The 26,271-nt window shown below is 36.7% G+C and overlaps 1 protein-coding gene across 1 annotated transcript in view; it reads left to right on the top strand.

The window, feature by feature from the left end:
• Positions 1–26,271, top strand: part of COG5 (component of oligomeric golgi complex 5) — a 193,353-nt gene that overhangs the window by 129,568 nt on the left and 37,514 nt on the right. Inside the window, exons 11-14 of the mRNA XM_009890860.1 lie at positions 13,848–13,929; positions 16,256–16,460; positions 17,619–17,780; positions 19,803–19,902. Of these exons, the coding sequence (XP_009889162.1) occupies positions 13,848–13,929; positions 16,256–16,460; positions 17,619–17,780; positions 19,803–19,902 (549 nt within the window). The remainder of the gene's footprint in view (positions 1–13,847; positions 13,930–16,255; positions 16,461–17,618; positions 17,781–19,802; positions 19,903–26,271) is intronic.

Below are 26,271 nucleotides of genomic sequence, written 5' to 3'. Positions count from 1 at the left end.
AAGTCAAACTAACATTGGAAACTATATTTATGGCCTGTGGATTACATCTGTAGGGTATAAACATGTTCCTTTTATAATTATTTCTTTTTTCGTTTAAGGGGAGCTGATAAGGCACCACTGTCAGTTTTTATTACTGATCATTAATGTCACTCCATAAAATACCATGTGATTTGAGTAATTAATTAAGTCTGTTAGTTTGCATAAGAGAATGTGTCTTCATCTAACACTTTCAGCCATCTGTTTCTCTACTTCTTGGCATTTTCTTCCTTGAAAAATAATCATGGCTGTTCTTTTGAATACCTGTTCTTTTCCATTCAATTGCATTGTTTTCTATTCAGATTTGGAATAATTTGATTAATGGTCTCCCTTCAATGTTAGGAACAGAATTACTGAAGCTATCTCATCTACTAAAGTAGATGAGAAGAAACAAAAACAAAAGACGTGTTTATGCAGACATCTCGTTTTCCAAGTATATGGCTGGATTTTTAATTTACATGAATTTAATTTTTGAAATATGTTGGGGAAACTCTTCATATGCAAATGTGGTCTTCTCAACAGTGAAAGCAAATAATGAAGGTTAAATACAGCATTTAAGTTCATCTGTCTGTTAAGCCCATCTCCAAAAGATGTTGAACAGAAGATCACTTTTCTATGAGGCACTTCAAGCTTCTCTTTCTGTGTTGTAACAACAAAAAAAAACCCACCAAACACCTCAAGAATTTTATAAACTTTTAGCATATTTTTTTTCATTAAAAAGATTGATCTAGCAAAAAATATCTGTTGCTGCCTGGGTGGAGCCCTTCAGTAGATCAGCATGTTTAAGGAGAAACACAGAAACCTAGAGACAGAAGGACGAACTCTGGGAGGCTCAGGAAGATTTTAAATGTAAAGGGAGCTTAGGTACATGAGTATTCAGTGTTCATGAGTGACTTCCACCCTGAGCCTGTGCTTCTTGTTTTCAGTCTTCCCTTTTGTAGAACAGCACTTGAAAAGGGAATAGGAGTTTATCCAGTTGTTGAGGATGATGATATAGGGGAGCAAAGGAAATCTTTTATCATCCTGGAGAGTAAATGAACAGGGAAAATGAATATCAATAGAAGCTAGATGTGGAGCAAGTAAAAACTCCTTAGAAAATAAAATAAAAGTCTTCTGGGTTATCATATGCTAAGCATGTTCCATGATCTCTCCGATTACCCTTCCTTCCCTTTGACTTCATACTGCAGAATTGCATCTAAGTGACAAACTGTACTTCTCAAATAAAACCCATCTATTTGTTTCTCCACAGTTATCAGTCTTCCAATTGGTTTGCTTTTCAACGGGTGCTTTGGCATGGTATAACACCAAGCTGGGCAGGTGTCATTCTCAGTGGGGCAGCTGAGGAGTAATGGTACATCCTTGTCTGATGCTACCAGCACTCTCTCAGCATGACACGGTACCACTGGTAGCACTCATGCTTTACTTTCTTCTTACCTGAGATGGTTCAGTGTAGTACAGTGTTTTTCTTGGTCCTTCTCACAGTTACACCATTTGTTCTAGTGCTCTTTGAAAAAGGTGTTGCACCAGCCTGCAGATGGGTGAAGTCATACCAAACAGTAGAGCTGTTGTTTAGACAAAACCAGACAAATACTAGATGCTGCTGAAATTCAAAGTGTATGTACAGATGGCTGTATGGGAGAATATGAATTTTTGTGTACATTGAAAATAGATATAAGGAAGAAATCGGTATTTTGCCATTTACTAATGAAGATTCCATCTCGTATTGATCTAAACTGAAACAACATGCTTTCCTCAGCAAGTGTTCTGGAGAGGGAGAAAAGTTGGATTTTCTTTATTGTATTCAATTTCATTAATAAACGGAGCAAATGAACAAAACAAACTAAAGGTACTAACATTATACGCGTTCGCTAGGGCAGCGTGCCCACGCCAGAAGATAGGAAAACGAATCATCCCCTCTACAGTCTGTGCACTAATTACTGTTACTGATGTCAACATTATTATTATAGTCATCTTCTGCAGCAGCTGCAGTACCACTTTGCCTGTCCATCTGCTTCCTTGTTTTGATTACTGCAGTGCAAGTATCATCCTAGGAAGCACAAGAGAGGAGGAGACCCAGCCTTTTTAAAGCACAAGTCCTTTAATAGCAAGGAAGCTACTTGCTTTTTTTTTTTTTTTTATCATTTGCTTTTTTTCCATTGGGGATTTTTTGTGTCTTTCTCTTCACAGATAGCACAGCCTGCATTTTTTCTCATTTTGTATTATGATCTCAAACATGTGCTTTCCGGCCTTTTAATGACCTGTTACCATAATAATATTTAGTAGTGTTGTGTCATGTTGTATCCAAAAATGTAGTTTTAAAAACAGTAACTAATTAATTAAATGATTCACAAAGCCACTCTGTTAAAAAAAAAGAAACAAAATAAAAATCTGACAGATGGAGAAACTGAGGCACAGAACTTGTAAAATACTGGAGTTCAGCAACAGGGCAATGACAACACCTGCATCTTTTCTACACTATGGTTTCTGTTACAGAATTCACTTCCAAATTTTTCCACCATTAGATGTGGCCAAGAGTTAGGTGACATATCTGGGCTTACGTAAGTATCATGGGAGAATCTGGTGGTTAAATTTACACTACTTTTTTCCACTCCTTCCCTTTGCAGTTCTAGATTTTGGTATTTTTCCTTTGCCACTATGAAATGAGTGCAATTTTGAAAAGTAATCATGCACTCATAGTACATTGTAAAAAATGTTACATTTCATACTAGTAATGAACTATAGAGTCATTATTAATCTGTAAATATTGAATTAACAGATTTAATTTCCCAAACAGAGATATGAAATATTTAAAGGAGAAATACATTTCTTTTAAAACTGAGTGGACATTTTTGTGGTTTTATCTAGGAAAAAAGGCCTTTATTGACTAGATTTTAATTGGCTAAAATAATTCAGAATGCAGATTTCCATTTTTGGGGGAAAAGAATGGAGATTTAATTTTATACCTTTTTTAAAAGGTAGGGTTACTGTTTTCATAATGTTGAGGGTAAAAATTAAAATTACAAATGAAATTTAAATAATGTAAAATCGATATTTTTGTTTACCTCATGACTGGTTCTTTAGATCACTTTTTTCAATTGCTTGATTCACCTTCAGAGAGCTAATAGGTTATTCCAGTTTATTCTGCTTTATTGCTTCTCTCTTTCAATGTGTAGTGACTAATCCTGCCTCAGCTGTTGTAATACCTAAACTACAATTGACTTCAGTGTAAGTTGCACCAGAACATATCTTTCTGTGACAGCCAGCTTCCTAATTAGAGATAAGAATACCTCTAAGCCCCTTGTAAAAGAGTTGAAAATGATCTCTGATCCTCATCTATTTTGGGTCCTTCACTCCTACATAGGCATCAGCAAACAGTTCTGCAAAGCAAGAAGCAGCCTTAAAAGCAGCAAATAATTTTCTAGGGGGGTTTTGGGGTGGTCAACAGAAAGGGTGAGCTGGGGTCTCTCCGCTGGGCAGAAGGGTGCTCCATGTGAGAGAGCACTCCATGTGAGAGATCTGCCCTTGATCGCCTTTGATCTGCTGGTGTCCTGCTTGTTAGCAGCTACGGCACACTGCAAACCCCGGCATTTACGTAAGCCTCTGGGTAAAAAAGTGAGCTGAGAGTTGTAGGGAGTGTTATTATGTACTTCGTAGAGGGCTCTTATCATTGCCTCTCCTGATGAACGTTTGGTGAGTAAGCAGGCTATTTTCCTGAGTTGTCAACGCTGGCAGTATGAGGTGTTAACGATACAGAAGGAAATGTACTCGTCATTACATAAGATAAAGAAAATAAATGGAAAATATAAATGTTTATTGCCCAAAGTGTACTTACATTTCACCTTTTTATTTCTCCTCCCCGTTCAAACTTGTTAAAAAATGTCGCTGCTTTGATATTATTCACGTCTAACATCACATATTCGCATTTGGTTGACCCAATTAAAAAATAATCCCAAGTGGAAAAAATAATCTAATTACTGCTTTATGTGAGTTCAGGAAATAATCTGGTTTTCACCTATTATTACAAGTATGTGATTTATTTTCCAGTATTTTTTGTAGAAGCAGAATTGGATTACTTGCATATTGTTTCTACTGTGCCTTCTGTTTATTATTTAAGCAATAACAAGGTGCTTTGAGGAGATCTAAGCACAGGTGAATTAGCAGGTTTTTGATTCCCAAAATGCCAAAGATGCTCTTTATTTCAGATCTACAGATTGTCCCGCTGAATTCAGTTGCAAGATTTTTGAGGCCTCTCTTAAAAATACCATAAAGGTGTTACCAGTTAAAGGTCCTAATTCTAGTTTTGGAAGGATCAGTGTGTCCAGACAGCTATGCTAAAAGTAATTTGGTGCTAATTCAAATGGGAGAGTCAGAGACTGTGCAATAGTTTTCTAATGACACTGCATTTTCTCTAGAACTTTAATTCTGTTTCTCTGACAAAATGTGCAGCCATAAATAAAAAGGATGGTGTGGAGATTGCATGGGTTCGTAGGCTAGAATGACCTTTGTTCTTTTTCACTTCTGCTTTGGTGGGGTTTGTGCAAATTGCAGTTTGGTGGAGATGGAAAATTATTAAGTCAGTTGCTTTTCAGTCAGCTTGCTATTCGAAAAGAAATGCATTTACCAGACGTGCCGCCTTTTATCAGTGTTCTGTCAGTCTTACCTGAACAACTACAGGCTGGGTGGACATGGGAGCGAACCACCCTTTCATCCTTAGATGAGGTATGTAGTAGTCAAGGTGAAAACATACTTCGAATTGCTGCTGTACATACTAAATCAGTTCTCTGGATAGAAGAAAGCTGTCAGGTCCCTTGGGTAGTTACTGGCTTTTGGAAACACTAAGTTCATTTACTTGCAATTGATGCCTATCTTGCAGGAATATTGGAGGATTAATTAATGTTTTAAGTAGTTTTGAAGATATAGGACACTGTTTAAGACCTAAGTATTTTTGTTCGTTACAAATTAGTTTTTCTGAGACATCACTTAAGAATTCTAATATTCTCATCAGGAAAATGCACACTCTTAACTTTATTTTCTAGTTAAGAAGGTTGTATTTTTGAAAAAAAAACAGTTTTTTTTTCTTTTGCCAGCTGCATAAAGAGACCTTTTTAAAATGTTGCACTACTGCTGGAAGTCTAGAAACTATTACACCTTGGGTATAAACTGATCAACTCAGTGTAATGAAATTCTATGCCCTGCAGTAAAACAACAAAATCAAGGTCATTTGTAAAATCATGGTGTCATTTATTGACATCTGTTCACCCGCAATGGATAATATAGACAACATTAGAAATTTAAATGCACTGTTCTTTTTAAAAATTTAATCTTGACTACTTTGGGAAGATAGAAAAGGTTTATTGAAAACACATTCAGAATTTGTCTGTTTCTTTACTGATTAATTGCACTACTGAGGATGATGGCTTTTTGTTCACAGTCTAACATTTGGCAATTATGTTGCTATAGAAATAGTGCAAATAGATTTCTTTATTTCTGTCCCATAAGATCTTGCCGTACAAAATTGTTAAATCATTTGCATTGTTGCTTTATTGGAGGAAAAAATATTTAGGCTGTCCTTTAAATGTCTGCTGTTTTTAGAGCAACATTCTCAAGTCCCGTATTTCTTTATGGTGGAGCCTTTGATTAAAGATAGAAAACACTGTATGTATTAGTATGCAAAGCCTGATTTCAGGAGCCTGCAGCAACTAGCTGCATGGTAATATTCACTATATTGTTTTACATTTCAAAGAGGCCTCACAATAAAGATGTTTTTCACATTCTACTCAAAGTATCAAAATTTCTACAGGGAAAAATAAGTTGGAAGTGATTGTCATGAAGTGGGAGCCAGTTTAGAATCAGTGGGTCAGATTTATTATTTGAATGTTAGAATAGCTATTTTAGACACACACAAATATGATAATTCACAGATGGGAAATTATACTCATTAAGTTCTAAATTTACAGTGTGGAGGAAATAGAGACATTTGTAAAAATAAATATATGTCTTTTCAGCATCTTCTTGCATTCTTGTCTAATACTGAATAAGGGGGGTACTTTCATGCTCATTCCTTGAATTTAGATTTAATGTCAGATACTAAATACTTACATTAAGAACAGAGCTCAAGAGATTTCATTTCAGTAATAGCAAAGTTAATCAGTAGTTTGGTATGTTTTTTAAAAATGAGGTAAGCTGATCTGTTTTTTAAGTTTGAGGAGACTTTAAATCAGTTTTCCAGGCTGCAGCATTAATATTATTGTAGAGTAACAGCGAATACAGATCTTCAAGTATCTTTGCTCTTATGGTACTGGTTGTTCAGTAGTGTATTAACGTACTAGTAGCTACTAGCGAAAATGGGTTATACTTTTTGAGCTGTGAAATCAAGTCGCTTTCATGTGAGAAAATGGGAAGGGTTTTAGCATGTGGATTCTGTCAGCCTGTAGTTTCTTCCATCAAAGATGATCTTGTAATCCTGTAAACAGGCAACATTAATCTAAATTTCGAATCTATACAGCTAAGTGATAATGTCGCTTCACACTATTAACAAGTCTGCATACATGCTGTAATACAATGCACTAAAGATATAAAGACTACTGAAAAAAAGAATTTTTAATATGCAAAGATAATGTTTTTTTTTTCCCTATTCATTCCATACAAAAAAAAAAGTACTGATCTGAATCCTTTCCTTACCACCAGTCATTGCATAGAAGATGGTTGAATCTGCAGTTTCTCTCAGTTGCACTGTGTGCTGTAACAGCTCCCTTTTTGAAGTTCTGAAACTCAGCTTTTTGTGAATATAGGGCTGCTCATGAATGGCTCAGCTGAATGTCCAGGCCCAGATGGTGGTGATCAGTGGCGCAAAGTCTAGCTGGGACGCAGTAACCAGTGGTGTACCCCAGGGATCCAATCTCATTTAACACCTTCATTAACGATCTACATGATGAGGCAGAGTGTGCCCTCAGCAAGTTTGCTGATGACACAAAACTGGGAGGAGCGCCTGATGCTCCAGAGGGTCGTGCTGCCATCCAGAGGGACCTCAATAGGCTGGAGAAATGGGCTGACAGGAACCTCATGAAGTTCAGCAAGGAGAAGTGCAAAGCCCTTCACCTGGGGAGGAACAACTCCAGGCACCAGCACATGCTGAGGGCCACACAGCTGGAAACCAGCTTGGCAGAAAAGGACCTGTGGGTCCTGGTGGCCACCAAGTTGAACATAATCCAGCAATGTGCTTTTGCAGCAAAGGTGGCAAGTAGTGTCCTTGGCTGCATTAGGCAAAGTATTGCCCACAGATTGAGGAGTTTATCCTTCCCCTTATTCACCACCAGTGAGGCATGGAATACTGTGTTGAGTTCTGAGCTTCCCAGTACAAGAGACATGTGGACACACTGGAGAGAGTCCAAGGAAGGGAGGGCCACAAAGATGAAGGGACTGGAGCATCTTTCCTCTGAGGAAAGGCTGAGAGCTGAGACTGTTCAGGCTGGAGAAGAGAAGGCTCAGGGGGATCTCATCAATGTATATAAATACCTGAAGGGAGGGTGCAAAATGGACAGAGCCAGGCTCACTCCAGTGGTGCCCAGTGACGGGACCAGAGGCAACGGGTACAAACTGAAACACAGGAGGTTCCCTTTGAACATCAGGAAACACTTTTTCACTGTGAGGGTGACCAAGCACTGGCACAGGCTGCCCAGGGAGGTTGTGGAGTCTCCATCCTTGGAGGACTACAAAAGCCACCTGGACAGAGTCCTGGGCAGCCTGGTCTAGGTGGCCTTGCTTAAGCAGGGAGGTGGACCAGATGACCTCCAGTTGTCCCTTCCAACCTCAAGCATTCTATGACTCAGTTGACTTGCAGTTTAAAATCTCTGCCTAAAAGGCTGGTCAGCTGCTTTGAATTTGCCATCTACTAAATGTAGACCTTTTCTGTCCTAGACTAACAAAAGTATTAAACTTTTTCCATTAGAATATTAACTTTTCACACTTATTATACTTGTATTATTGGGGAAAGACTCAATTGTATTAGTTTACAATAGAGAGCAGCATGAACTAGCACTGTCCAGTATGCAGTATTATCACGCATTCTGAATAGTTTTATCTAAACCCCCATCTATTTTGGGGAATTTGCACAATATTACTGTCTGTGCAGAGTATTGACAATAGTAACTTTATAGGAATAGTTGAAACTAAATAGTCATACAAGGTGAACACATTTTTTGCTGATTTTTGATTATGGCCCTGATTCAGCAAAGCACTTAATCACACTCTTAATTTCACATAAATAAGGTATACCGTGGAAGTCAAAAAGACTGCCTGCATCTATTATTCTAATAAGGGTAAACTTTGTTGAATTATGGCTTACAGTAGTGATCTTTGTCCGGTTCATGTACACAGTAAAGTGAGCCCTACTGTAGAGAAAATTCGTTGTCATTTGTGGTCTAGCCTGCCGGACATGTTTTGTATGATTTATGTGTGTAATTTCCATGAGCAAGTAATTCCTATGTCACTAGTATGTGTGAATGAGTACCAAATTTTTGAACAGTATAAAAAAGGGTAAAATTCCAGTGAATGGGCCAGACTGTTATCTGATTGTTGTGTTTTTCTGTTTACACAGATGCAAGTGGATTCTCTAGCAATAACATTTTCAAAAGTAGCTGAGTGCTTGTGGTCCGTATGTGTTTCAAAAGCATCTTTCTGTTCCCCCGGTTCTGGCCAGCTCTCCAGCAGGTCAGAACAGCAGAGGGTTGCCCTAGTTTATGTTAGTGGGCTGTTGTTCAGTTCATTTCTGACAGCAACGAATGGACAAGAGAAAGACAGACGTAATCTGTCTTGCACTGCCCAAGGAGTTGCTTAGGGGTTACTAAATCGTCTAAGTGGCTGCTCAGCTGTGTCAGTTCTGGGGAATAAACTGGTCACTGGGTGCAGGAACAGCAGTGGCAATATTTTTAGTTCCCGGTTTGGGTTGGTAGATTATTTGTTTATGTAAGTGTAGTTTAGGTATAGGACCATTTTCACAGCAGATTTTCATGAAAAAATAGTTCTGTGGTTGATCTTAACCTCCCAACCTTTTTGTAGTGGTGCAAAGTATGATTTCTGTGCAGATTTTCTCTGCTGTGAGTTCAAAATAAAGCTGCGAACAGATAGTACCATCCCTTCAAAAATGTGTAATTAAATGGATCTGCTTTTGGGGGAAAATCCTGTTTTGCCATTATAGTCCTACAGTTACAATTAATATTCATAGATTTAATTCAGTTGTGTTCTATAATGAGAAAAACATGTGTATGTTGACCTGAATCTTGCCTGTCCTGAGTTTTAGATACCATCAATTACAGTTAAGGTTCTTTTGTTGAAGAAAGAACGTATTGCATGAAAAGGGGAAATAGCACTCTATTATATGGTAACGTGTAATAATTTCCTTCTGAGAGACTTTAAATGATGTATGGATGTTTTATGTAGGATTTCTATATATGCAGTAGGCACCTGAAACCGTTTTGCTCCAGATAACAGTGATGCAGCCAGACCTCTTAACTTCCAAAGGTTTATGTGTTCTCTAAGTTATTAAACACATAGACTGATGGGTGGGAAATATGACAGAATGGTGACCTTTTTCCAGAGTTGTTGGTTATGGAATAGGAAGCTGTTGGAAAATGATTGCCACAGAGCTGAAAAGATAATCGGATGCAGTTTATTACTCATCTTGTCAGCTGCTCCTGCTACAAGGGATTGTATCACAAGATGTTAATCTGCTTGTGACTAGATTTCAAAGCAAGCATTTTTATTTTGGAGAGGGTGCAAGTAATTTAACATCTTTCCATTTTATTTCATTTTCAGAAGGAAGAGAAATGGAAAACTCCCAATTTAAAGTCTCAGAATATTAATTGGTAAAAATATTAGTACATCTTTGTGGGTTCAGTTACAAAAATATGATGCTATGCTGCAAAAAGCTATTTAATTGCAGAAGTTGTTCTTTTTAAGCTAATGATGGGGTTGTGTATTCCTTGAATAGTGGAAGTTAGTCTGCTAGCACACTTCAGTGTTTACTGCAAGACAAGTATAGGCACAAGACAGATTTGCACCAAAAAGAATCCCTTCTGCACATTAAATCACTAATGTGGATGTACCCAGTGCTCCCATACATTGTCTGCCAGTGAGGATATTTGGTGGGAGCGTAGAGGAGGACCAAATTCATTACTTACCCTCTACAGATGGGAAGATGACAGGAATGCAATTTTAGCTAGATGACATTTTCTGAAAGTGAAAGGCCCAAAAGAGCAGTTACTTTCTGATACGGTGGGATGTTGCTCACAGTGCTATATGAAGCATAGGGGAAGGTTTATAAACTTTACATTACAATAAGATGAGCCAGTAGATTTGCAGTGTACATTTCAGGCAAGCAGTACTGCTGTTTCCTCTTCCACCTTCATCCTGCCTGTCTTCTTAAGTCCTTGAAGAAGTTGACTGGTACAAGGAGGGGGACATTCCTTTAATTTCCTGCTAAGCTGGAAAAACACATCCCTTTTGCTACCCTTTTTTATGTCTTTTTCTAGTATTGATTGTTGTCAAATGGAATTGCACGTTATATTTTAAATAATTAAATTATAATTTTGTTTATGATCTACAGGCACAGATTTAATCTCTAATAGAATACATTATTTAAAAAATAAGCAGTGAGATACTTAAAAGTACTTAAGAAAATAATATATTGAGTAAATGTGTAAGCAAATGAAATTACAGGTTTAAACAAAATAAATAAATGGTTTCTGGATGCTCATGGTTGCATATGGCACTTTTTACTCCAGCAGGAGCATCTAATGCTAATGCCTTGCTGTATTCCAATTTTGGTAGCTACAGTCCACCCACTTAAATACCCCCTGGTGTATGCGTAGGCAACAGTATTCTCTAGTTCCTGCCACAAACTCTTACATGGTCTTTTGTGTGCTATTAATCAGCAGCTATTTTTCACCTCCAGAGTGACTGCATCTCGACACTGGACTAAGTGAAATATTGTATCTTGCGTTATAGAAGCAACCAGTAATGACTCCATAGATTGTGTTTTTAGTTGGTCCAAAACTGGGCCATTAATCATTTTTTCCCCTAAACATTTTTGACTGAGTAGTCAATCAGTATGAAATGTTATTTGAATTTTCCATGTAGCTTTTCCCCTCTGTTTCTCCTTATACATAATACAGTTGGTTAGCCGAGATGTGAGGGCCTACTTCACTACAAAGTTCTGATACAGTTAATGAACACCATTTGCCCAGGTCAGAAGACACAAAGCTAATGGGCAGAGGCTTAATTGGTACAGCTGTGGCTACTATGTAAATGGTTATATGAGTACATATGTATATATGTCTGACTTTATATTATATATGTGTATATATTGAGGTACATACAAAAGTTATATATTCTCACAAAAATATTAAATGTCATCACGTGTATGTTTGTGTTATTTGTCACCACGTTGAATCTGACAATTAAGATAGAAATGTTGATGTGGAGAGACCACATGCAAGTTTGTTTTCAAGACCCTTTAATCATTGCATTTTCTGCTGAGACTGTGGCAGAGGTGTAGATGGTGATAACAGTAATGAAAAAAAAAAAGTTGTTTGAAAGTGCTCTGTAAGTATTTTTCCACCTCCATTAGATTATTTAGAAATTGAATTGAGTTACCATGCTGAATAGGCAAACATTGTTCCAGGTTGGGATAGAGAATAGGAAAGCTAATTAATTTAGTCTATAGTTGATGTGAAAGGCCATTTGTTTTATAGCAATTTTCATGTTTTAAATGTGAAACTGTAAAATGAAGAACTGGGCAATTTTACATTTATGCAACAGTAATAAATTTACAAAAAAACCCAAAGATATTTTATGGAGCGCACCTTTTGAATCATTGTCTAATATTATAATTTTACTTTGCCCGGTTGTGAAAATCAGGTACAATTTTACAGAAAATGCAATCATAGCTATAAGTTACTTCAGTTTCTAAATCCATCAGTGTCCTCAAGCAGTCAAAAATGAGATTCCATCATCCCAGTTTATTTTAGTTTTCTGTGTTAATTCTCATACATTTTGCCAATATGAGTCCAACAGCATAAAAGATGTTCTCTTTCAATTCTTAACACATGACCCATAAATTTTATCTTTCTTCAAATATCTTTAGAGAGAAGAGGTAGGGTTGGATGGATTCCTCATCTAATCTCAGAATATGTGAAAGCATCCTATCTGAAAATCCTGTGGGGTTTTTTTTGTTTTGTTGTGTGTTGTTTTTTTTTTTAATTTTTCGATGTCTCGGTGTACTTTTCACTGATTTTCAGGTTTTATATCAATTCTTTAAGATGAAACTTTTGGAACCATAAGTTAAACTTCAACCTACAGTCTTTCAATGACCAGATCTTCAAGTGGGATGCAGTGATACCCTGTTAATGGATGACATTCTAAACACCTTCAGTGCTTTGCATGTTATTGCCCATGCAAGTGAATAGAGTGCATTCTTTCTTCCTTTGTCATCTTTAGTAGTAATTCAATTTGGAGTAGCTGGACTTCTATATTTTATAACTAATCTCTTCCTTTTTATGATGCTGGGCAGTGCAAAAGTTGAACCGACACTTTAAAAGGGGTTGTGTTATTAACAAGAATTCAGGTTGTTTGGGTTTTGGTTGGGGTTTGTTTTTTTGTGGGTTTTTTTTTTTTTTCTTCTTCATTTTTCTCATAGTGAAGGCACTGTCAGTGCCAAAAGGAAACTGAGAAAATGCATCCCTCTGACAGCGATTTCAGCATTGAGCTGTTTGCTTAAACCCATCTTTAGCTGTGAATGTTGTCCTTTGATTTAAAACCTTGAATATTTTGGAAGGAGTCAGGACAGAAAGAGTCAAGTGCCAGCATAAGATCCTTAAAATTGCTGACGTTTGTCATCACTGCTGGCTGTTTCACTTTTTCATTATGAGCACTTTTTGCTAATTATTCTTAGTATAGTGATTTGGTCAAACTGGATAATTTATCCAGGAGGGTCAATACGTTACACATATACCATGCAATGAAGAAATTCATTCTGTCCAGAGTGAGCTTCCCCTTCCCATGAAAACACTGGATAGCCTTCCAACTGGTGGGAAGGACAGGATACCCATCGTCATCTCTTATAATTTTTTCTACCTCAAACACACAGACAGGAAGAAAGCAAAAGAGAGGAAACAAAATCATGCTTTAATGCGTGAATGTAAGTGCAAGATGTTGGAGGGAGTAAGGAAACAGCTTGTTATTTTTCGTGTGTCCATTTTGCAAGAATATGCTCCCTTGTTTCTACTTCTGACAGCAAGCCCCGGTGGCACAAGTTGGTGAAGAGTCAGCTGTGAGGTTCACTGTATTTTCATGTGTTTTATGTTTTTAGAAACAGGAAACTGTGTTGTGTGAAGCAGAGCAGCATGCACTGGTTTTGGTCCCTAGCGGGTGTTTGCGAGCATGTTGTAATGGCAGCAACAATAATTGCTGTGATGTAGTCAGCATGAGAAGCCCCATGGTATGAGAAGGTCACTGCAATGCAAAGAGGTTTTCTAACACAGCTCCTGAGGTGTACTGCTTCGGTCTGCACTCACGCCCCTCGAGAGCTGGGAGCATTTCTCTCAGACTTGAAGGAAAATACTCTGTTTGAGAGAAGACTGAAGCTTTTATTTTTGTTTTCTCCAATAGTTTTTCTAGCTTTAAAGTGGAGGAAAACGTCTCAGATTTCATTTACTTAGTTTTTATTCCCAGCTTTGACTGGGAGCATTTGCATTTAAGATTCTTTGAAAAGAGTACATTTTGAAACTTCTATTTCTTTTGTCCCCTGCTATCAGGATGGCCAGTCTGATATTTTGTACAAATTTTGGACTGCAGTAACTCAGACACTTTCCTCTCATTTTCAGTCAGCAACAGACTGTAAGTATTCAGTATGATTTGTAATGCATTCTGTAGTTATTTTGAATCTCTCATTTCAATAAGCCCTTGGCTCATTATCTCCTCTACTAGAACTATAGCAGTGGTCCACTCAGTGTGGGGTCTGTGAATTTTAGACTTCTTGGGTTTCTAACCAAACAGGGTGATCCTCCAAAATGATGGTTGAATTTTCAAAAAGAAATATTTTCTGCTTCATTAAGTAGTCATTATCTAATAACAAAACTGTATTTTTGCAACTGTATGTAGAGGTGAAAATGTTTGGAATAGTACAATATACTTTCCAAAGTGAATGGGTTTGCCAAATTCAAAAACAGTATTTTGATTTTAAAGAGCAGTTTTTAAGAGTCTTTTCTTGTTAAACACTGATGAGTTGTAAAAATCTGATTGTAGTTATTTTTGTATACCTTTGTAAATAGGAATTGAGTTTCTTCAAAGTTGTATCTTGTCTAAATATAGGTAAATGGCTGGTGTTCTGACTATACACAATATTCTGTACATAAGTAATAAATAAATAGCAGATGCAATCAAGGAATATTAAATAAAAATAATGTATAAACGTAAGACAGTACTATTGCTGGTGCATGTTAATGCAGTATGCAGTTGGATCATAAACCCAGATGAGTTCAGTGTTTTCATAAATATCTCCCATGTTTGTACATGGTGTGTAAAGTTGATCTTTTGCACATACAAATAAAGTGCATAAGATTTACATGTATCTTTGTGATCTCAGCTATTGCATTGGCCCTTCAGAGTTTGGTCCTTCCAGGCTTTATAGCAGCAATATAATTTTGAGGAACTAGCTGGTTCATTCATGTTCAGTGGTTGCTAAGTAACTGGATGATCCCAAAAGAAAACATATTCATCTTGTGTTAAAACATATTAATTTTACTGTTTGCCTTAAGCATTATTTTAACAGCAGTATGTGCATACCCAGAATATCGTATGTTCCAAACAAACATGTGCTACCTGTTTTCAGCACTCAGTATTAAAATTGTAAAATTGTGACATCAGTTAATGGGATCAATCAACGTTTCAGAAGTAAAGGAACTCTTGCATTTTGTCAGCAGTACTTCATCTGACAGCTATTCAAAAATATTTTATTACTTATGATTCTTAATCATGTTTTTGATATAAATGTTTAGAGGGAGCGGTTGGATTTTTGAACTGTGAATGATGTTTGTCTTTGCTACAGCTGAGTTTTGGGGAAACAATGCTTGCAGCGAGTACACTTTTAAATTTTTTAAGTGATGGATCTATATGAAAATGATAATTTTTAACATATAAAATCTAAGTTATTGAATCCACTGACATCAGTTACAGACCTCTGGATCATACAGATCAGAGGAAGACTAGACAATATTAAAAAAATAGTGTAAAAATAAGAATTCATGGCAGCTTACAGAGTTTGGTCATAGATCTTGATCTGTATTTGTGTGTTTATAAACATAGCTTTGTGACCTAAAATAACTCTGTGTTTGATAATAAATGTGAATCCTCCAACATTCAAAATTAGAATATATTTGAGTTGAGGAGATAGGCTGGGTGAAATGGGACAGATGCCTGGAACCTGAAAAACCTACAAATGAATGGAACAGTGTTAATCTCCTAATGTAATGGGAAATCCATAAAGTATGAGTGATGTTAGATCAAGATTAACATTAGTCACTAAAGCAGTTGTACATTTGTTTCATTTCCTGTTACTTGTGGCAAGCTTTTCAAGGCTGAAAATAATGCTGATTTTTTCTGCTGGCTTAGTCATTCTTTATTTGACAAGTTTAGGGTTTGCATTTTAGGTACCTTGTTTTAAGAAGTGTGTGTAAAAGCATATGCTTCCCTTATCAGATTTCTTAAGAGTTTGCTCATAGAAGTTATCTTTGTTTTAAAAGGGTATCTTCCAAGTTGCACAGCCCCACACTTTCCCCCCATCAAGCTATTGTTGGAAAATTTCTGGATTTAGAGAGCGCTAATCGCGCTTTTAAATGAATCATAATACTAATAGTTAAGTTTGGTACCAAGTGTTTCATGACCATGATTAGTATCTTTATTGTGCAAGATAAGTTTTCCATGTCCAGTCTTCCAAATGTAGATTTTATGCTGATGTTTTAGAGACGTACCTTTGTCAACTACATTTAAAGTGATAGCACATATCACTTTGAAATTAATTATAAATATTACATTATTGCTATTAAAGATAGGATAACATTGTATATAATTCATTGGTATAAATGCAAGGATACAGTTTGTTTATATGAATCAAAAAATTAGTTTGAACTTAGCAATGCATAATGCTTACTGCTTTATTTTGCAGCCTCTATGTTTTTGAAACAAGCTTTTGAAGGAGAATACCCTAAATTACTGAGGCTTTATAATGACTTGTGGAAACGCCTGCAACAATATAGTCAAAATATTACGAGGAATTTTAACACAAGTGGAACTACTGATCTCTTTGTTGAACTACAACAAATGGAAGAAGATATACAGGACATATTCATGCAAAAAAACGAAGATTATGAGTATGTATTATCAACTCTAAGGCAATAAAATGTAAAGCGCTGCACCCTGCAAGAAAACAGAATATTTTTAAGAACTTGGTGTTATTCAAGTTATCAGAACAGGAAGATTTTTAACGGCTTTTTTTTCCTCTTGTGATTATTGCTTTAATACTATTTTAGAGCTGCAGGATTTTCATTAGGTTATATAATTAACAGTGTTGGATTGTCTTGTCTTTCACAAAGTCCCTGGCTTAGGAATTAGTTTTATCTTTTTGTCTCTTGGGGTGAAAAAAATAAGCAGAATGATGAAAGTTCAGCTTTATATGTGTTGCGATTACAGCAATAGCTTTCTTTTAATGATACCACATCATTGGAGCGTGACAAATGCTCAGTTTGTTATGATTCATGGTTTTTATGTTTATACATCATAGAATAAACATGATCTGAGTGGTAGATATCAGAAAGATCAAACTGAAACAGGCTCATCAAGTCTATTAGGACTTCTATACTTATGTAAGATAAAATGAATATTTTATGTGAGATTCGTATTGGCTTAAATATGTTCCTGAGCAGTCAGTGGGAGACTTATCATTGACTTCAATGGAACCAAAGTAAAAAGTTCACCAAACTTCTGACAATGAGGTAGAATGTTTGAGCAGGTTGCTGCTTACTCATTTTCACAAACAGAAATACTAAAGGCTGAAGCTTATTAAGGGTAAATTTAAGATCAGTCTTTCTATTTGAAGCTTTCCATACACATACATAGACTAGGAGATAATTTGATTTTTATATATATATCATTGAGTACAACCTATCTGCTAATGAAATATGTGAATACAAAAAGGTCTTTCATTGCGGTTCTGGATATCTTGCTGATATTTTGCAGATGTTTTTAGCACTGTGTGTCTCAAGAGCACCTTGAATTAGGGATTCCATGTAGGTCTTACAGAAAGTGCTAAGAACTGTATTGAACTGGAGAGAACTGCTCCCTGTCTAGTTAGTTACATGGTTCATGTGAAAAGCAAGGTGTTACACACTATTATAATCTTTTCAAGTGCCTATGTTCAAAGAGCAAAAGAAAAAACAGGTTCAATACTGTGAAGTTTGTATGATCTGGAAAGATTCAATGCTGTTGTGTATTTTAATTTAAAATGTAGTAATTTTGTCTTATACCAACAGTCCAGAAAAGGCCTTGAAAGATTCACTGCAACAATATGAAGCTGCTTATTTGTCAAAATCCTTATCTCGACTCTTTGACCCCATCAATCTTGTCTTCCCTCCCGGAGGTCGGAATCCTCCTTCTTCTGACGAACTTGACAGCATCATTAAAACTATAGCCAGGTATGCACATATAATACATTGCAAAATGTAATCTTCAACATGTTTTTTCTTATAAGTTACAATTTTAGAAATGAGACTTCCTTGGCAGTAAAAGGTTGATTACTCTTTAGTTATAAGACTGGTTACTGTAAAAATTAAGTCAGGATTTAGAATAGAATAGAATAGAACAGAACAGAATAGAATATTTCAGTTGGAAGGGACCTTCAACAATCACCTAGTCCAACTGCCTGACCACTTCAGGGCTGACCAAAAGTTAAAGCATGTTATTAAGGGCATTGTCCAAATGCCTCTTAAACACTGACAGGCTCAGAGCATTGACCACCTCTTGAGGAAGCCTGTTCCAGTGCTCGACCACCCTCTTGGTAAAGAAATGCTTCCTAATGTCCAGTCTAAACCTTGCCTGGCACAGCTTTGAGCCATTCCCACATGTCCTACCACTGGATACCAGGGAGAAGAGATCAACACCTCCATCTCCCCTTCTCCTCCTCGGGAAGCTGTAGAGAGCAATGAGGTTGCCCCTCAGCCTCCTTTTCTCCAAACTAGCCAAAGCCCAAAGTCCTTAGCCACTCCTCATAGGACATTCATTCCAGCCCTTTCCCCAGCTTTGTTGCCCTCCTCTGGGTGCATTCAAGGACCTTCACATCCTTCATAAATTGTGGGGCCCAGAACGGCACACAGTACTCGAGGTGAGGCCACACCAACACTGAATGCAGCGGGATAATCACCTCTTTGTTATTATTTATAATTTATTTAAAATTTTATTTTTTTTTATTTATTATATTATTTATTTTCTGTATTTTGTTTTTCTGGAATAACTGACATTTTAATTTAAGTTTTACCATTTAAGTTTATAAAACATCAGGAAGAGAAACTTTACATGTATTGTGAATGTCTGATATCTTCATTGTTCTGACTATGTCAAAAGGAAGATGATAGCTGCTTGGCTGCAAGTTTGATAATACCTGATGTAAATATTCTGTTAGAGAGAAACAGCAAGATAATAGATAAGGACGACTATTTCAGGTAGAATTTGTAAAATGAGTTACATAAATTACCAATGGTGTATTTTCCCTCATTAAGGTTTTGGTAAGGACTGCTCTGTTCAATACAGTCTGAAAATGATGGGCAGCATTTATAGTATGTGTATGTGAGTGTGTGTGTAATATTAAATACTGACACTGTCCTTGTGACTGGGAGTTACAGATGCTCAGAACATGCCTATTGCTGTCGTTATTCATGTTATTTTGCTCCTTGCAGAGGAGAAGGGGAAACAACATGGAAATTACGAAATTTCAGCTGAGTTTTCCAGAGTGACCTTTAGCTAATCATGTTTGGGGCCCTGCATAGTTCTTGGAGAAGGTTATTCCTATGTCAGGATTCCTAGTGTGTCTCCATTTCTTGGGAGAGGTGAATCTCATCACTAGCAGTATGATGGTCCTTGTGCTTATCTGTTTTCCGTAGAGCATTAGTGAATGCAGCTCCAGCCAATGGAGATCTGGGGGTTTCCATGAACAAGAAATACTGGAAGTGACTTAGAAGTCTTTTCCTTCTTTCGTTTATTCCCTGTCATTCCTTTGGGGCCTCTGTTACTCTACAGGATTGCCTAAAACACAGCTTATTAGTTGTGTCAAGCTAAAGCGTCCCCTGGGTATTTCTGCACAGCTCATGTAATTCCAGAGTTGAATGACTGTGTATTCACCTGTAATGTTTGAAGGCTGCTGCCAAAGCTTGAATGTAGTTAATTGCAGTCAATATTTTTGAATGGCTTACTAATAGTGATTTCATACTGAAGTGTCATTCCTAAACTTTGCTCATTTTTACTAGAATAGGAACACTGCACATAAAATTCCCAAATGATTTGTTAAATTGTAAACTGAATTACAGTGCTTAGAAAGACTTGGTTGTATGTGTTACTCTCTCTAAATTGACATGCCATATAACTACTTATTCATAGTTAATGCTTTGTCAATTAAATACAGTACTGTTTAGGTTTTAATTAAGATTTGTAATCTTTGCTTCCAGTGAGCTAAATGTGGCTGCTGTTGATCCAGACCTGAGTTTAGCTGTGGCAAAAAATGTGGCAAAGACCATTCAGCTCTACGGTGTAAAGTCTGAGCAGCTTGTAAGTAATTTTAAATATCTAGAAACTTCTGTTTTTCTATATTCAGTATTCTCTTTGTAGATTTATAACGTAACAGTAAAGCAATCTAGATACACAAAACCATCCAACTGGTTTTCCATTGTATTTGGAAGCATTTTCAGTTAAATTCTGCCTTCAGGTAAACACAGTCTATTGATAGCTGTAAAATTTGTCTGTATAACTCCAACTTGAATTTGCCTCGTTAATTTAAAAAAATCAAAATTGTAGTTGTCGTTAAGTAAAATTATGACGATTCAATTCAGTTTAATATTTACCAACGTTTGATATTCCATCAGTTACATGACACATCATCTTTATAGTATTAAAATTTGGAGTAGTCAAATACATTTTTTCACCATTTGCAACAGAAGTTGGGCATTTTTTTCCATATACTTATTATTTGCCATATATTTAACTGACCCTTGATTTGTTTGCCTTTGTCAAATGTTACTTGCTATGTGCTGTTATCTAGTGTTAAAGTGAATAGAGGAAGGGTCCCAGAAGTCTTATCCGTTGGGTAAGGGTCCCAAAAAAGCCAATGGATGGTACAGTGAAAGTCATCATTATACAAAAAAATAATTTTTAAGGTCAGCCATTTTCTTGTGAAGTCTGTTGCTGAAATTTTAATGCTTTTCTTATGAAGAGATGAAAATTAATTTTTGCAATACACAGACCCACAAGAAATTACTAACTACTTGTATTTGTAAACAAGATTTTCACTTAAACAACATTAATTCTGAAAGCAAACTCAGACTCTGGTGACATTCATTAACTGTATGGTTCATTTAAAGAGAGATACTTGCTAACAATTTTTTGTAACAATTGTCTAAAAACATTGCAGCAATTAAGTTAGTATGGATTCTGTTTACCATTTAGACACCTGCTGTCTCTGAATAGCTTTTCACAAATTGAAATTCAATAACACATACCTTGTTTACCATGTCTGTTGTTGTATTGGAAGTTTGCAAACTACTCTATGGAAGAGGAAGGTAGGTGAACCAGTCATGAAGACAATAAAGAATATTTTAAATTTTAAAATAAAAATATGTGTTTGCATTATTTTGCTATATATTTAGAGCATAGTTCTTAAGCTGGGTCTTCATTTAAGGGCACTGAATTGTGGCTTCATAATGTCAGAGTGAAATTTGCTCATGAAAGAAATCAGGATTTTTAGTAGGTTACGAGAGTCATCATGAGTAAAAAAATATCATATTTGTGTGTCAGTTTTTCATGGAGTGTAGCGTCAAATAGTGGCATTCAACTGGAAAAAAAGGACATATCAGCTGTAACTATGAAAGCACCAGGGTCTGTTGTGCTTATCATTTCTGTTAGAGTTTGCATCTGGCCAGTGGCTTGTTCGAAAGGGTACATCATTTTGTGATCAGCCAGCTGGCAAATTCTTAAGAAACCCTGAAAAAAAGAATACGTAGAAATAAGCTGACAAGAATATGATTTGTGGCTTTGTTTTATCTGACCTTAAACTAAAAGAATGCAGGGGTAAAGATGGAGTCTGAGCTCTTGAACTTCTTGAATTTGACAACTGAAAATTAAAACTAAAACTTTGAAAGTGACAGGATTAGTCAAACTGGCAGAGTTAACACGAATTTCCTACAAGAATATACCTGCAAATTGTAAAAAAAATCAATGTAGCACAGCTACATTTTTTTTACATTTTTTTTCTTTCCTTACTGATACACATTACAAAATTTAAAACTGGAAGGGCTCAACACAGTTGCCAAGGCATAAGTGTATAGTGCCATCTTTAAAGTGCTAAAATACCATACCTAGCCTCCAGCTGCCTCTCCAGAAGGGCACGGCTCTCCCACTTGTCCTGTGCCATGCTTGCCAGCCCTGTGGATATAATCTAGAACATCTTAATTTTTTTTTTTGTTCCTATTTTTGGGCAGACAGATTGAGCCTGAAATGTGTACCATGTGTAGAACAGGAGCTATGTCAGACAGCACTGTTTCATTACGTTTTAGTGGTGTAGCCAAGAATGCAATCTTCATTCAGTCGTGCAATCCAGTCTCCCATGATATCTTTCTAAAGCAGAGAAGGGTGACCATGTAACATTTCTGCTCAGATGCTTCATTTCTGGTAGCGACAGTAGAGCAGTGCTAAAGATGGAAATTTCCTGGAGGAATTCACAATTGAGTTCTCTTCCAAATTAAAAGTAAACAAAAGAATCTCAGAATGCGCAGTGAAGGAAGACTGGGGGGTGCTTTTAAGAGTCATTAGAATTTTTTTTTATGTTGGTGTAATATTGCAGGTAGATTTGAATGGTGAAAAACTGAAATATGCAGTCCTAAAAATGTTGAGACATTCTGATGTCGGGGTTTGTATTTAGTCCATTTCACAAAAAAAAAAAAGGAATTGCAATTCACTAAGACTTCATCGCTGTTTCTCCAGTTAGCTTTAGATAGATAGGACAAATAACAAGAAGGATGTTATTCAAGACTCAAATATTTTACCTTTGAGTAAAAGCAGCATCTAGCAATCTGTACATATAGTGCTAAAGCAAAAACAAGTAAGAAAAAATGGCTTCTTCCTGTGAATCCAAAATGTATGTTTGTGTTACTTGTGGCTTCGTACACTGCTGGCTTTTGATTTTCAGCTTTCCCCGCCCCAAGAACTAGCTGTTGCTGTGCCTGAGACCTATTCTTGTATTAACCAGTTCAAATGATTTCAGAGAAGATATAAATAACGCTCTGTGAGCAGTAGGTAGACAGATTCTACTGTTGGGTGAATATTTAGCTAACACTTTGCTGATGCTTCATGTGGTTGGTGTATGCCATGAAGCGTTCAGAATTATTGTCCTAATTTCACTCAGTGTAATTGCAGATGTTCTTACTATACAGAGTTTGAAGGGATAATTATACATTGCACTAAATGTAAAAAAATATTTCTGTTAATTTAAGAGTATTACCTTTCAACTTCACCACCCATCCTGTGTTTTGTTAGGTGATGCTGAGGAAGGGTGCTTGGTATTCTCTGTGCTGTTACTATTATTTTGTCTCTTCTTATTCACATTTTCCCTAAATCAGGCAGCCCAAACATCTTTATAATGATTACAGACACCGCGAGATTTCTGTTTAGTCACCATTTCTACATCCTTCTCATTCCAAATTGGAAGAGAGATTAACAAATCTGATTGTCGTGTTTTGGATAAGAGCAAAAATTTCCTCTTCTGCATTTGCATGTTCTAATCCATTGCTTACTTTTTAACATAATGGCTGCTTACTGAGCCAAATTTTGTTCACTGGCAACTTTTTTATACAAGTGAGGTAGCCCAGATGAAAAAGAACACTTAACTTTTCTCTTTGATTTAAGGGTTTTCTGGAGGAGTCATCCATTCCCATTTGCAAGTACCTTGAGTTATCTGTCTTGATTGACACATATAACATGTTGTACTCTTGTTTAGCTGGCCCCATAAAGAAAATTAGCTTTTTCATTGAATGCTGACAACAAGTACAGTGGAGAGAAGAGATTCATGAGAAACCAGTAAGTTGCATTTCCTGAAAGCAAAGAAAAAGTTGAGTAGTTTTGGGTTTTCTTGAGAATCCATGCTGCCTAACAAATGATAGGAGCTCACAAATCTGCCTGATAGGGAAATTTTCACCCATTTTTATAACTGGTAGTTGAGAAGAGATGTAAAAGAGAGCTTATATCTCACCAACATCTCCATTAGATGCCTTTGACATGGCAGCAGTAATTGCCTGGTGGGCCTAGGGCAGTGGTCTCTAAACTGTTTTGGTCATGCATCCCGATCAGTAAATGTTTTTTGAGCAGGCACCCCCATATTTATTTATAAATTATATATTTGTATTATATATTATATATTTGTACTATTGAAGTGGATTGTCTTGCATAACCCCTGTGGTGCGCACACCCGACTTTGAAGACTACTGCTATAGGTTAATACTCTGCAGTAATCTCCCATAATAAGAAGTGAACAGATTTTGGCTGTCCATTTTTGGAAAATATGCCTGAGGGATTGCACAAGTATTTTAAATTCATGTTTGATTTTTTTTCATATGTTACTTTAAATCAAATTTCTCATTTATGTATATGAGAATGAAAATAATAGTCACCTGTTGATTGGAAGTGAGACAAAACTGTATTTCCCCAATTTATTACCTGTAATTTTGTCATTTACCGAGCTGAATTTTAAATGTACTTGAAATGTTGTGATTTCTCTCATAATTAAAAATCTCTTTTTTGCAACTTTGCAATCACTATGTTTTGGTTTGTGTATTGATAGAGCTATTTCCCTTACTGATACTTAGAACTGAATGCCCTGTGGAGAGAAGTCATGAAACATTGAAAGTTCAAAGCTCTGAAAGTTTAGAAGACGTATACTTTTGCCAACAAGCAGAAAAATAAATTGCAAGATCCATTGTCCTTATAGAGATTGAAGATGGAAGAGCCCTATTTGGTCATCTAGCCTATTCTCTTCCCAGCACAGGACCATTTCAAACAATATTTATTGTTGGGTTTTTTGTTGCATTCTTTCTGCTTTTAGAGTGATGATTTCGGTTACCTCATATATTGTGAGTAGAAATGTAAGTACTGTATGTTCTCTTACTTTCATGCTATTTCTGTTCAGCTTGGCATGTGGGTGGATTGAAATACACTAACACACCCACCAAGTGCACATAGATGAAATGTGTTGTGCTGTTAACATGAAAATGCAGTTGTTTAGAAATGATGCGATTCTCCTACTTTTTGAACCTGGAGACCTCTGGTAGTTTCCTCCCTAGAGTTACAGTCATCCTGTCAGACTGTCTTTATTAATTGCAATCAGAGTGCCACAGCAATCCCTCCTGTCTTGTCCTGTGGAGGCTCTGTCTTGCTGCCTCCTCCCACTATAAGGCTTTGCTGCCAGAGACAAAGTGGCCCGGTGTCTTTTGGCCAGTAAACAAGCAAAGAGTAATTTGCAGAGGCAGGATTATAAAATCAGGTTGCCCACTTGCTTTTCAGAGCAGGTGGGGGTGATTACGCTGGCAACTTTTGGTAGATCAAACTGTCTTAAGACTGTGGGTATGTAATGGTATGCTTACATGATTTAGGCAAACACAAACTCACTCTGCTGTGCTCCCAGATGGCAAAGCACATTTTAGCTCCACTCCAAGCCAGGGTGACCAGCTCAGGCTTGGCACCTTGCTGAGCACAACGCTGTCATTCAGCCTGGAGTGCAAGCAGAGCAAGTTCATGTCTGCTTCAAGTACAGGCAAAGCAAGAATCTGCATGACCATATTACTCTAGGCAGATTTATCCTAAGGTTAGGGTAGATAAGGCTAAAATCAGTGGGAGTAGTGATTGCCTGTAATTGGAGAAGGTTCCTAAATATGGAATATTGTATTTTATGGAGTAATATGTTTCAGAAAAGTTTGTCTAAAAAAAGGGATCTTTCCAACAGACAAGAGGCTGCAGGCAGATGATATAATGGAGATCTTTCCCACTGTCAGACTTGTAATCAATCATAAAGAGGAAGCACTCAGAAGATGGAGAAGGAGAGTGGGTGTAATGAGGGAGGAAGGAAATAGAGAATTTGAAGCGGTTTTTTATTCCCTTAACTAAATGTGGTTGGACTTGTGTTATACATCTTACAAAAGTTGATGAATGAGGTGGAGGCCCAAAATACAGGGTGTGGGCAGTGCTCTGTGAGAGCTACTAATCTATCCTTTGCCCACAGCTCATGGTAGAGGCTTGGCTTCTCATCAGGATTTTACCCTGGGCAGTGGTTGTGGGTTTTCTGATTACCAGGTTTACCTGGTATAAGCCACTTGGAAGTTTTTAAGTGCTATACAGAGAGCACAGTCCTTCCTGACGTTTTGAAGAATCCTTCCCTGACCTTCTTAAGAAAACATAAGGTGACACTTGGTGTATTTGATATATTTCAAAGTTAAAATGCTAAAGACCCAGTGATAGAAGTGAATTTTGAGATTAAAAATTAAAGAGAAGAAATAATTGCCTGAAAAATTAGAGTCCCTCTGCCAAGGTTCAAATAGTTGTCCCGCATCCTCAAAGGGCAGGACATTGATTCACATATTAGAAAAGACCTCTGGTACCGGATACGCCAAAAGGCAAAATGAGAGAGAACTTGACATTCTGGTCCCCAAACCGATGGACCACTGTACACTTAGGACACAAAAAAAATTGTATGGATTTTCTTTGGTGAGCAAGGTTTTTACATTCTGGGTTGTTTTGAGGGAAAAGTCAGCGTCAGCTGATATCTGTGATAGAGAGTAGGCAGCCTCTTTCTCACTAGACTGGATCTCAGTAGTATATTGAGATTTATTTACATTTACATAAGTAAATATCTGAGTTATGTAATGTTATAAATGGTTT

The sequence above is a fragment of the Charadrius vociferus genome, unplaced genomic scaffold, assembly GCF_000708025.1.
Source record: "Charadrius vociferus isolate BGI_N301 unplaced genomic scaffold, ASM70802v2 scaffold958, whole genome shotgun sequence".
Classification (NCBI taxonomy): domain Eukaryota; kingdom Metazoa; phylum Chordata; class Aves; order Charadriiformes; family Charadriidae; genus Charadrius; species Charadrius vociferus.
This window is presented reverse-complemented; position numbering and strand designations above follow the sequence as displayed.